Here is a 13,812-nt window from a genome sequence, read left to right on the forward strand (position 1 = left end):
AGTATTGCTGATTATAAATGGGATGGCTTAGCATGGATGGATGGGTCCCCGAATTGTAACAGAGCAGCACCGTGGGCACTACATATCCAGCCTACAGCGCTGCTGCACCCGATCTCTCCCCGCTCCGCTCACTGTACCGATCGGTACAGAGAGGAACCTGACTTGACGCCAGTTTGTTTACAAGTGATCGCTCCGTCATTTGAAGGAGCGATCACGTGGTAAACGGCCGCTGTCAGCGGCCATTTACCGTGATCCAGATCCATGGATACTCCAGTGTGCATGCCCCAGGGGGCACGATTCTGGAAGGATGCCTCCCAGAGTTATCAAGCCGCACTGTAGTTGTCATTCGGCTATGGCGTGGTCATTAAGTGGTTAAAGCTTTGAAATATATTAAATCACAATCCAATCAAATCAGACACTTTTTTTTATATAGTTTTATTAAACCTCTGCAGGGCACAGTCACAGAACAATCAATAAGATTGGTGAATATCACAAGCTCTTTTTTCAAGCAAAATGCATCAAAAAGTTAAAAAGTTAAAAAAAAAACAAAAACAAAAAAAAGAAAACAAAAAACAAAACAAAAACAATTTAACTCCACCCAAAAAGGTGATTAATAGCTGCAGAATGTCTCTGAGAGACTGGTATGAGCCAAAAGAACAAAGAAATTATTAATAATAATAATCATAAACTGAATCCAGCTGAAAGAGCAGAATGCGGATCGATTAGGGTATAGCCTGCAGTCTGTGAAGTGCGGAGTGCTTCTTGCTTTACTATCAATGCTTTTAAGAGGTTTACAGAGAAAAAGTCAGTGATGGCAATGAATGAAGAACAGACACAATCGGCTTTACCGATTTTGAATACAATTTTGACCCAAAAGTCAGCTGCACAAAGTCCTGAAGGCACAGAGTCAACAGATAAAGAGTACTACAGAATATCCCTACAAACACAAGATTTGGGCTGCCAAGCTGACAGCTTATACTTTTAATGACAAATAGCGGGCAGATTCCCTGCGATTCTGCCCACGATTTCAAAGCCCTGAGGTGTGAATGATAAATCTCACATTTGGGATGCCATTCATTTGAATGGCACCTAAAATTGCGGTGCAGTTCTGCAAGGATTATTAAACGATAAATCGCAGCAACCTGCATTGTATGAAGCATGTCATCCAAAAGTAGTTCCTGCACTTTTTTTGGGCGACAAGCTTCACGCGATGCAGATTGCACCCAGGTTTTAGGTGCCATTCAAATGAATAGCATCTCAAATGCGCATTCTGTGATTTGTCATCCACACTTCGGCGCTTTGAAATAGCGGGTAGAATTGCTGCAAATCTGCCAGCGATTTAAAATGCTGAGGTGTAAATGCAGCCTTAGGATTTATATTTCATGGATGGCACTGAGTTACCAGCCTGACTTCTTTGGGTTATTTGACCTACTGACTGTTGTGGAGGGAAAATTATGGCAAAAGGATTTCTATGTGTTTGATGCTTTAACTGCTCTCTGCAGGAAACAGCAGGCAATGACTATGCATGGAGGTTAGAGGTCACCTATCTGTGGCACAATCATCAACAGTCACAAATCTACAAAAATACTGTACATGCAAACAAAGGGTTTTGTACAGCTCCAATTTGAAGGGGCGCTTGTTTTTTTTTTTATTAGCAACTCAACCCTTTTAAGAATGTCAAGTTACCTATTCCCAACCACCGGTGCAGAAGGTCCAGCAAAGCAGAGCGAATGTGTATTTGTGCAGCTTTTAAACTGCACTGCTAGAACGTAATCACATCTAAGCGCAGGCTATTTATTCAGGCACGCACAGGACTGACTAACAGAACCTGTAATAAATTGTTATAGTACTAAATGTCCAGGACCTTCACAAACGCTTACAATGTTTTCTAGGGTAAGGATTTCCCAAATAAGTTGAGCCTAGGTAGCCCAAACCTGAACACACTGTTGTACTTTCAACCATTTACAGTCCAGTAGATTCTGTTTAAGAACCAACCAACAATACCCACTTTTGACTCTGCGCCAAAAGAACAGGTGTCATATGCCAAAGTCTGCATTTAGGAAAGCCAAGACAAATATACAGAAAACAGAGCTAGAAGCACTTCTCATTTCACAGCACGATGGGTTCTGCACACCAGTTGCTTAGACCTGAGACAGAAGTCAGCCTTGTGATAGTTAAAACTTTGTTACAAAGTAATATATGGAATTCCACTTACATAGAACAATTTTTATTTTAGTAAAGTCAACGCTGTGTGTAACAGCAAGCATGAGGGGGGAAAGAAAAAAAAAGCTACAGGCTAAGGTGCACCTATAGCAAAAAAGTATTTTTTTTCAGTCTACTACATTATCTAATGACTCAACAGGTACTGAAAATAATAAAGGCTAGCAGTAACATGTGACTGTATTCTTAGTTTCATAAGTTATCTAAAGGGCAACACCGCTCTACACACTTCAATAGAGATGGATGAGGGAACACTGCATGTATATGGCTGTTTGTTTCCCACCATTCAATCTGCTGATCTAATGTTTCACCCTGTGCTCTTCTGGCTTTGTCAGCCTCCAGCTATCTTTGCCCAGTGTCAGACAAAAGCTAGCCATACATGTGCTAAACCACATGGATGGAGGAATCCCCTCCTGCAGGCCATTGTATTCACACAGCTACAGCACCCATGGTTCTCTAAATACCCAGCGACTGCATCTGATAAGATGTAGTCACTGCTCGTCTGACAATTTTTTTACCTTGGCTCCTTCAATTTTTCAACTGAGTTTTGCGGAGCCAGGTTGTGCCAACTGGACAACCCACATCTTAAATATTTGCCAATTCAGCAAGAATAGGCAGAAATTTGAGATGTGTATAGCCAGTTTACAATAGTCTGAGGAAATCTGACGCTCTGTCAAAAGGAACTGCAGGATGATAGGAACTAGGGACGCATTGAAGCAGAACTTTAAAGGGATAGAGAAGTGGACTGTGGGCACAAAGTTAAGCCTTATTTACATAACACACCCTGCTTAACCCCTACTATACAATCTGAGTGGTAACTGTTAAAATATTTTGCTTTTCTACTTGTTCCTGCAGCCTATGAAAATGCAAATATGAAAAGTACTACTACTAGTAGTACTACTACTGAAGATATAACTGTTTCCAGCAGCATTGCCTGGCTCTGTTTCTGCATCAGAAAGGGGTTGTAAACCATCATGGTTTTTCACCTTAATGCATTCTATGGATTAAGCTTACAGCCTTTTGTGCTGCAGCACCCCCCCCCCCCCCCCTTTTTTCTTGCCTGAACCTGATCGTTCCAGCAACGGGGACGAGCACAGCAGCTCCAGCGGCTGTCTTGGGTCCTCATTGGATAGAGTGATAGCAGCAGGAGCCATTGGCTCATGCTACTGTCAATCAAATCCAGTGACGCCAGGGGCAGACTCCAGTGACGCCAGGGGCAGTCTGCGTCCTTCTGTCTGTGTCAATGCACAGAGGAGGCAAGAATAACAGGTTTGTTATGTAAAAAAAAAAAAACAAAAAAAAAAACGAAGCTTTACAAATCACTTTAACCTGTAAAAGAGCTGTTTCTAGTCACCACAAGAGGGCACTGTTTGGAGAAGGGGGACCAGCTTTACACTAAGCAATTCATCTCCCAGGGGAAAAAAAAAAAAAAAAAATACAGAATGTACAGGCAGTACTGATGGAAAACAGGTCTTCTCTTCATTTAAGACATTTCATATTGGTGGTATCAGAGACAGTACATTAATATTTGCAAATGTGCTTGCCTATTTTGGATACTTATAAGGATCAGATTACTAGCTATAGACACCACACCTAACCTTTATGATTACCAATTCTTCAGAAACCAACAATTGGCATTCTCAAGAACACAGAAGAAGCACCAGACCAAATGATATAAGGCCCCCATTCATACCTGAGCTTTTTGTCACGCAATACCTAAAGCATGACTAGTTTGAGTAGCACAAGCTACTTTGGGGCATAATTGAGTGCTTTTGGCCCCATAGAATTTAAAGTCTATGTTTAGGTAAAACTTTTTTTTTTTTAATCAGCACAAGGGACAGTACAGGCGGTCCTTGGGTTACAAACAAGATAAGGTCTGTAGGTTTGTTCTCAAGTTGAATTTGTTTGTAAGTCAGAACAGGTACTTTTTTTTTTTTTTAAGTGTAGCTCCAGACAAAAATATTTTTACGTTTTTTAGATAGCATAGGGAAGGGTTAACACCCCTGTGACATTTGTTTTGCTGCCTGTGCCCCTGTTCAGAAGATTTCTCCACATTCTTTACCTATGATAATTTGATGTTGAAAATTTTGGGTCGTTGTGGAAACAAGAATTGGTTATAAAGCTTCAGTGGAGACACCTTTTTCCGTGATAACTCTTACAGGAGTGCATTTCCCTTCCTAGGGGTAGATTTCCTCTCACTACCTGTTGTCTCCCCCCATTTGTAAGCAGGAGTCTCGTTTGTAACCCGTGGACCGCCTGTACTTACAATCAAACATGCTCTATGAATGAAGGAGGCAGACCCTTCATCTCCCTGTCCTCCAAACATAGATAGCTTTTCATTCATATAAGCAATAGTACAGATTCACTGAATAGAAGAATGAGGCAGAAAGGGAAGGCATAGTCAGCACTTGTGAGAAGTGCCTGTGACAGGTCCGTCAGGTGTATTTATCCCAGCTCTAGAAGATTACAGCTGTGGTGTAACAGAGGACACAGGATTTCAGCTGGCATCAGCACAAGGGACACTTCCAATTAAATGTAAGCACTGTCCAAGTGTGAATTGGGGCCAAGAGTCCAAATCCCTAATAGTTCACACACAAACCATCCAACACATTTTGGGGCCTAACAATCCCACTTCATCATGTGGTGATTAAGGGGAATTGCATTGGCCCCCAAAATACAGTGGTGTTTTTTTCTATTAATTATTAAAGCAATTTGAACACCCTTTGCCATTTGGTCTGATGCTCCTTCTGTGGTTTTATACTTTGAGGGACTTTTTGTTTACATACTGGAGGGTAGCCCTGGTCCGTTTAGGCTGCCTAACTAGAGCCAATGGGTGCTCTGAATGGCCTGTTTACCCTACATAAGACTAAGTCGTAGTGCGTCTTGGATGTGTCTTGAAAGAAATTTGCACTATTACCCCATCATCACAGTGTTGACAGGGGAATCCTTCCTGCCGAGTATATGTCTTCCCCCCCGGCTTGGGGGGGGGGGGGGGGGGCGGCAGAGAGAAGACCGCGATTATTGCTAGTAGCTATAACAGCCACTTGTGATAATCGGATTCCAGCAGGCTGGTTGTACCCAAGTTGATCGATCAATTTGGTACATTCAGCCTATCCATTAATGATGACCAGAATTAAACTCAAGCTACTAAAGAAAATAGGATCAATTGTGCTGCCAAACCTATAAGATATAGGTATAATCTCATCTGTGGTGGGGATACAAGCCTTTTCAGAAATTAGCAGGTCCTTCAACTAGGAACACAGTTACTGCTAACATTCTTGCAGCAATGAAGCTTTTAGTGTTTACTATTCTGATAATAGTTGGTTTTGGGGATTTTGTAGAAATACTGGTATGAGCAAAATTATAATTGCCGTTATTCACAGAGCCATGCAGTTATAAGCTGGCTACATTATTTCTGGAACAAAACAGTGCAATGGATGTATAAGCTTGCACAGCAAAAACGTAAAGATTAAAAAGTGCCTTAACCGCTAATTAACATTCATTTTTTGGAGGGAATATTTTGTAAATCCTGTCCACCATATCACACCCTCCTTACAATAGCAGACAGTTAAAGGGCATGTATGTATTGTCTTTACAAGGGTTATAAAACAATAGCTTGATGTAATATTTATTAATGTTTCTATGTATAACATAACATTTATTCATTACATGCAGCCTTGCTTTGCAATGTCACACAACTGCTTTAATGTTCCTTGTCAAAATGCAAGTCTAGGAGCTGGCCAATGTACTGACTGATAATCTCATCTCAGCCGTGAGACAGGAATTACACTGAACCACTCAGAGCTCCCTCTGGTGGCTAACCTACAAATAATATTTAATGCAATATAGAAGAACAAGCTTGTAAAAGAAGTGATAAAAAATTACTAATGTAAACAACAAAAACGTGCTCACTGAAAATACACCATACTTTTCCTTTAAAGTACCACTGTGCAAAAATGCAAAGTGGCCAATATAAATATAAAAAAACACCTCTAAATGAATAGGACAGACCTCTATTAAAAAAACATCATTGGCTTGACACTACTGATTGTAGCAAGATATACTCGACTACAATTAGGGGGTGTTTTTCTGTTATTTCACTGAAGTAAGCTGCAGTCTATAAAAGTTGATAACCCCAAGGATGAAAACACCGCACATTAAATGACAATACAAAAAAAGTCTTAAGCTTGTAGAAAAAAAATTATGTTCAACTTTTCTTGTTTACTGCCTCCTAAATGAAAACTGGTACATAAAAAGGGAAAAAAATTTGACAAGCACCCCCAGCAAAGCATAAAAGTTTTGCTTTAAATCAATATTGTAAATAGCCATGAGTTTAAATACAGTATGAAATCCTCCATAAGGGAGGCAGTGACAGACACTGCATGGGTTATAGAAGTGCAAGTACTCTATAACAGTAAATAAGCAGAAATTTATCAGTACTCAAAACAAAAAAGCACTAAACCATGCCAGCTTTAAGTATCAGCACAGCACCACAGGGTAGGTAAAGCGCAAAATTTCAGTTATGTGGTTTCTTCCACAGCGCCAAAAGTCTCTACGTAAATTGGCCTTTTCTAAACTCTTGGGAACATGCTGGTCCCATGGTAGCAACAATTGTAGTTTTAGTGACAATTAAGCAGAAAAATTAACCTGGAGTGAATGGGTTATATAAGCATGCAATAGGGGCAGTTCTAGCAACTTCTTTGTCAGTGTCCAATCACCTGAAGGCAAGATTAAGATCTAGAATATTAAAATGTCTTACTTTTATAAAAAAGGTAAGAGACCGCAGCGGTCTCATTTGCAGACTACTGCTCAGAGCAGAATTTACACAATCAATGGAGGTCAATAAAAAGCCTTAGTGCTCATGCACACGGGTCTAAAAAAAAATACTGCAACATACACAGGATCTTGCTGCCAGAAAGATCCTGCATAAAATATGGGCAAATGGTCCATAGCGCAAACATTTATTTATACTTGTATGTCTGTATAAAGTGTTAGCTGTGTTAATGAATATGTTAATGCAGAACTTGCAGGACACTCAAACAAAAATACTACAAGTACTACTGAACTGCTCCTGCTGTCAGTAGGTACAGTGCTATAAGACCAGCAATTGGCTGATGATCCACTTATAGAAGAAAGGTAAAAATGTATTTACCTGCACCAACAACCTATGTACTTAAATCTCAGTGAAACTAAAATTATTATGCTTTAAGTAGTGACAGATTCCATTTAAACAGCTATTCTACTTAAAACAGAGAATGCAACTGTAGGTGGATGTTGGAATACTGAATCATAGGCTTTTATGGGTTTTTAGGGATGGGAGCTCCCCAGACCATTTACCCAAAATGCCAAACTGTCTCAGGCATTAGAAAGGGGTTTCTCTCATCGCTGGACAGAGGATTACAGTGAAAAGACTCTTGTTTTTATGACGACTGCTGTTGAAGGTGAAGACAGGAGTTGTAGTGAGGTTATCTCACCACTAGAGAGCCCAAAAAGGATTTCAATCCTATGGTGTCAAGGAAACCTGTCATGAGAGGATCACGGGGGCGGCTATTTGCTGATCAATTTCTGAAAATGCTAGATGTCTGCCTCCTGTGCTGATCCCTCTTGGTCTCCATTCTTTGAGTCACTGGCCTAAAACAAGTAAGGACGTTTGACTTCAACTTCCCTGATCTGCATACTTTATTCAGGACAGTGCCAAGGTAGCAGTTCAGGATGATAGCTAGGCAACCAACAATTACATTGGTTTTACATTAAACAATTACATTTTTATGCCACTCGCCATTTAAACTGTTTTGGCTGAACTAAAAGAACATAATACCATTAAGTTAACCATGCAGATTAAAATTGTTAAACTGAAAAGGTCTGTATTGCTACCCAAACCCTCCTCCACAGATCTCTTGACAGAAAATGAAGGCTGATCACAAGACTTGAGACTTCTTCAGGTCTAATATAGCTGTGTGCTGGTTAAAGTTAGAACACAGAGGTCCCGGCTACTGAGAACAGTGCCTACCAGTTGAATGTTTCCCCACGTTTCTAGATTATTGAGTTATAACACCATTAGAAAACAGCAACTTCACAGAAGTTATGTGCTAAACAAATTCGTCTGAATGCTTCTTCATTTTCTCCCTTTTTTTCTCTTTATAGTTTTGATGAGGCAGCTTGAAGGGAACAGGAGTCTGATTTTGCAGGTTTATGTAAAACTGGGAGTGGAAAAAGTGATGGAGTGGGGGCACAACTGATTGTTGCATGAAGAAACCGATACAAATGCAGCACAATTTCCAGCAGAAACTGCAACCGTGTGGGTGGAAATTTGCCATGAGCAAACAAAGACAAAAGAATAATTTGTTGAGTAGTAGGAGTATGAATTCTAGAAAATTCTAATGAAATAAACTGAACATTTTGAGTGTCTGAATCTAAATTTCGCTATATGTATGCAATAACTAATGGCTGCTCTGACCATGTCTGTTATGTCGCATGGTGCTCACACCTAAGACCGCAAACACAAAATGTCACAAATTTTCTTTATAGGTCTATTTAACATGTACCCATCCATGCAAACCTAAATTCTAACAGCATGATTTAGACCTATTATCAGTACAATCTGTGTGAGACTACCGATAGTGAACTCCTATGGCAAAAATCAGGACTTTATTTGTATCTATTGGCCTTTATGTGGTCACTGGACAGCAAAAAATGCTACCTGGCAACCACAGCAACAGTTTGCTGTGCATGTGCTGTTACAAGACACCAGAAAAACTCCTTCCTAGCCAGAGGGTATCAATGTACCCTGATGACTGGGGCATGAACCCCTGCATTATCTCTATATCCAATCTAGCCCTTTTAAAGTTCCTACTAACTTCAACACTACCGACCTGCATTTCTAGTGTAGTGAAGTTGTGAGTAAAAAAATGTAAGTCCTAGGAGAGGAGCAACCTTTTTTACTTTTTGCCCATACATCTAATGGCAAGGAAAATATGATCACCCCAAAGGGCTGCTGTGTCTCCTAGTGATGAAAAGGATAACCAAGTTCAACCTGCACATAGGAGGAGTGGCAATGACTCAGTATCCACAATTTATATTTACAGAAGTAGACTATGTAAAACATTAAAGAGACATATTGGGAGTTTGCATTAACAGGTTTATCCTTTAACAGCTCACACATTTTTCGGTTTTATTTTTGGTGGTCTTCTTCGAGGCATGTATTTATAAGGGGGGGGATGCTGCTTATCAGTGCACAATTAGTGACATCATGGTGACAAAAGGCTAAGCATTTTATACCAAAATATTGCATCACTAATTTAAAAAGTTCTTCCATTTTTAAAATAAAAAAAAGAAACCCACCCCCTGCCATTGACCCATGTGGGTCATAAGACTTGGGAAATTCACAGATTTGTTGTTCCTAGCAGCACTGAGGCTATCATTCAAATTGTTCAGCTTCTTCAACCCTACCTTAAAATCTATTTTCTGTCACTAGAAGTTGTATTACAGTAAACTAAAGCCCCAAGATGGATATAGTTAAATAGAACGCTATGTCTAATCACTAGGTACTGGAAAAATAGATGCCTGAATAAATCCTCGAGAGAAAAGAGAGGTTATATTTATTCCTGTAAAGTGCACAGATTAAACGCCTTTCAAAAAAAAAAAAAAAAGTAAACGTCTTCCAAAGTGCGCAGATCTCCCTAAACCTAGAAGCTGCACTCATCCAAGAAGAAAAAAACAAAAAACCTTAAAACATATTACATGTGTTTGCCTATCACTGCAGATGTACACAAACACACATAACACTATGGTAATTCAATTAAATTAAAAAAGAAAAAAAAAGTTAGCTTGAACTCCAAGCCAATATATGCAAATATCAAATGTGTGACCGGCAGGTCCGAAATGTTCAATTTAATTCAATGTGAAACAGTATATTAAACGCGGTGCCTCCTCCTGGCGATAAGGAAAAAATCAAACCGGCGCTCAAATCCAAGCACCTTCGCTTTGGAAACATCAACTGGTAGGTAAAGCCAGGGACCTCGGACACCCACCCTTTTATCATAAAAGGTACATAATGTTGTATAATAGTTCTGGTTGACATGCCTTTCGATATAGGATTCATGGAACGTAACGCTGAGGCGGACATAGACCCAGCAGGAGTTAAAGATTAAGGAGATACTTGAGAGAGAAGAGAGAGAGAGAAGGAAGGGTAAAAGAAGGAAAAACACTAATACAAAGAACAAAACAAAAAAAAAAAAAGTAATTCTTGCTTTAACCCACCAGAACAATGTGGGAAGTTATTACATAGCCAGCTTGAATTCCTCTTTAATGAAGGAATACATAGCCACTTATTTACCAACATGTATGAAAGAACAGTCTATGGAACCCTTTGCAACCTATAACATAATCCCTTTTTCAGTGACAGTGCAGGGCAGATAGTGAATGGAAGAATGTGATTGGCTGCTAGAGATAATAGAGATTTCTTTCAGACCCTGATAAACGAGGCACACATGGGTCGGCAATCTTTCTCTTGCTCTAAAAACATAGGCAAAAAATGATGTTCATTTGCTGGCATACGATCACTATACAAACTAAAGAGATTTTTGTGTGGAAACATTTTAAGGTTGTTTACTCCCTTCTGATAACTGAAATCTAAGGTGTATGTATAGCGAAACACTATTTTTTTAAAGTTTAGGATAGAGTATGGAAGAGTTAAAACTGCTGTCAGGTTATTTGCAGTCTCTGTCCCGCTGGGTAATTTTTCTTTCCCTTCCTCTCCTGCAAATGCCACATAAAATAAAAGGAAATCTTTCAAAAGTGAAGACAATTCCAAGAGTTGCCATGTGAACATTTGCCCCGACTGGATGATTTACCTTCATCTATGGTAACCATTCTAATATTTTTGACCTACCATCACTTTGTCTTGGTGGCAATGGTCACCATGACAGAGGGTGAACCTCCCCAGGTAGGGCACAGGCAGCAATAAAAACTGGACAGAGTCTAACCCTTTCCTCGTCTATCCAAAACTAGAAAAAAAGTTTGCCCCGACATACACAGCTGTAACATAAACTAGCTCAAAGATTTGTAAATAATACAAATGGTCTCATCACCCCAACACTCCTACTACACTAGATGGCTGGATAGCATAAAGAGGCATCATTCTGTATAGTTAGCCACTGCCTGCCTCCAGCATGTTTTTTGGAACACTTAACAACCATCTCCACACTGGCCAACCCTGAACTCTCATCCTGCTAGCGGCTCCTTCCATTATTTCATCACTATACAGAGCACTGTAAGCCAGATTACAACTTTCAGCTTGCTGGGTCTATTGAATCTGGAGACAGATTTGAAGAAATCACTTTGGCAGAGTTAAAAAATGATTCATTTATTTACCCTGCCTCATTTTTTCTAACTCTTTATAGACTTGCCAGCCAGATTAACAGAACTGCTAATTGAATTTCTATTTGCATGTCTCAGGCAAGAGAAGGATTGCAAAGCCCTTATACATCCACTACCTCTAACAGGCTAATAAAAATATAAGGACTAAGCGCACAAAGAAAATGCCCCCTAACAGCAAATGATAAAAGGCTGTCATAGATCTCTGGCTATGTAATACCATCCAAACAAAACAAGAAAAAATAAATGTAAATCTACAGCAATAAGATCGTACAATTAATCAAACAGAGTATATATATATAATATCTTCCTTTTTTGTCTTTAAAGCCTTGCATCCAAGGCATCCAAAGGTATTAAAATTAAGTTCATTCACAGAACAAAAACAACTAATCTTGAATTGCTTGCAGATACTGCTAATTTTCATCTGTGTCTTTTTTTTAATATATATTTTTTGTATTCTGTATAATTTTTTTTATTAAAAAATGTGTTAATGTGAAAATATGTGCAGAGGTTGTTCTTGCTAGTGGTGTTTTCAATGCACATTTTATACGTAGCCTGTCATGCTTTGGAGGGGAGGGAACATAAGAGCAGGGTCACAGGTTTTAGCTATCTCTTACCCCCAAAAACGGGGTTATGTAAGCAAATCTTAAATATTAACTTTTTTTTTTTCTTTTTATACTCCCGATTGCTCTGAGCTCTCCCTCCAATATATTTATATATATATTTATAAAATAAAAAACACAAAAAAAAAAAAAAAATCCTCCGTTTCATTTCTATATACTTTCCTCCTAGACAAAACACTTTCAGATGCAAAAAAAAAAAAATTATGCAGGAAAGCCCTTTTTTCTACGGAGCTGTGGAGGAGTTGATGCCAGTTCTCAGGGCCTCGGTTTTGTCACCGCCAACTTGGGAATCTTCTGAAAGAGTTAGTGAAGAAGTCTTTCCAGAAAGCATGGTGATGTCTTGGGCCAAGCTTGATCCATTTGGCACCTCACTGCTGTAAAAATAAATGAGTGGTTGATCTTTACGTGACACAATCATCAGCAAAAGCATTTTTCAAAATGGTTTAATTCTCCTAAAAGCCAATTTATTTCAATTAAAACAAAAAATGTGTATTGTACTTCTATGAATGCAGACTAGATCATAGATACCAGAATGAAAATCCAAAACACTCCCAAGAAACAACCCTTCTAATCCCACCAAGTCCATTAAGGGACACAGGAAGTCTTAAAGAAGATTGGACACTGCCATAAAAAAAACAAAAAAAAAAAAAAACACACACACACGTGTGCCAGCCCAATGTATTACCTTCTCCTAGTACCAGCATGTCTCCATTTTATGGAAAAGCAATACCAGGAACATTGTCATAAACAGGTGCAAGGGAAATGTGTCCCCTCAGTGGACTTAAAGTGTTACTAAACCCACAACAGTAAAATCAGTCTGTATATGCAGTAAAGCATGCTTGTTGCACTCACTGTGGAACCTAAGGGGTTAAAGCCTCCGCATTGTGTAAAAAGGCTGTTTAAATAGTTTCTTCGCTGAGCCTCCCCTTCTTCCACTGTCCCCAATCCATCCCCCGATAGTACAGAGTCTTGGAGGCACACTGCACATGCTCAGTTTGGTGTGCATTGCTAAGAGTTTTCTAAGAGTTTTTTTTTCCTGGGAGGGTGCATGCGATTAGCATAGGGCCAATCAGGACTGTACAAAGTCAGTGGTCACACAGCCTCATAGGACAGTCAGAGGAGAATGAAAACTCCCCCTACAAGCTTTAACCAGACACTGATAGAAGTCACAAGACTGAGATATATATACACTGCCGATTAGAAAATGAATTTAGCAGTTTATAGTTACTAAAATAATTGCATTTCCATGTTCTGTGTATTGTGGGAAACTTAGATATATTGAATGCAGGGTCCTGGGTTTAGTAACACATTAAGGAAAAGGTTCTACGGTATGTACAAGAATCACATTTTCTCTCTCATCCATTGACGGACACATGAATTCCTTTAGTGGTTCTAAAGCCTAAACGTTTCTAACCTAATTCATTTTATTGCAATAATGTAAAAAATATTTGGCGTCACACAATCCCCACCACCCCTGATCCTCGTTGTACTTACCTGAGCCCGATCTCGATCCACTTCTGTGCATGAGAGCAGAGGCTATTCCCACTTTCTCCCTCCTCACAGGGCAGAATGATAGTAGCGGGTCAATCAAATT

The 13,812-nt window shown here is 39.4% G+C and overlaps 1 protein-coding gene across 6 annotated transcripts in view; it reads right to left on the minus strand.

Moving 5' to 3' along the window:
* Positions 1 to 3,500: 3,500 nt before the first annotated feature.
* The window catches only part of RC3H1 (ring finger and CCCH-type domains 1), a 132,895-nt gene continuing 122,583 nt past the window's right edge, over positions 3,501 to 13,812 (minus strand). For 5 of the 6 annotated variants that reach the window (XM_073593430.1, XM_073593432.1, XM_073593431.1 and 2 more), the window contains exon 20: positions 3,501 to 12,592. In XM_073593430.1, the coding sequence (XP_073449531.1) occupies positions 12,442 to 12,592 (151 nt within the window). In that variant the 3' untranslated portion in view covers positions 3,501 to 12,441. The remainder of the gene's footprint in view (positions 12,593 to 13,812) is intronic. The other variant, XM_073593433.1, reaches the window with a different exon arrangement.

This window comes from Aquarana catesbeiana, linkage group LG07 (genome assembly GCF_042186555.1).
Source record: "Aquarana catesbeiana isolate 2022-GZ linkage group LG07, ASM4218655v1, whole genome shotgun sequence".
NCBI lineage: Eukaryota > Metazoa > Chordata > Amphibia > Anura > Ranidae > Aquarana > Aquarana catesbeiana.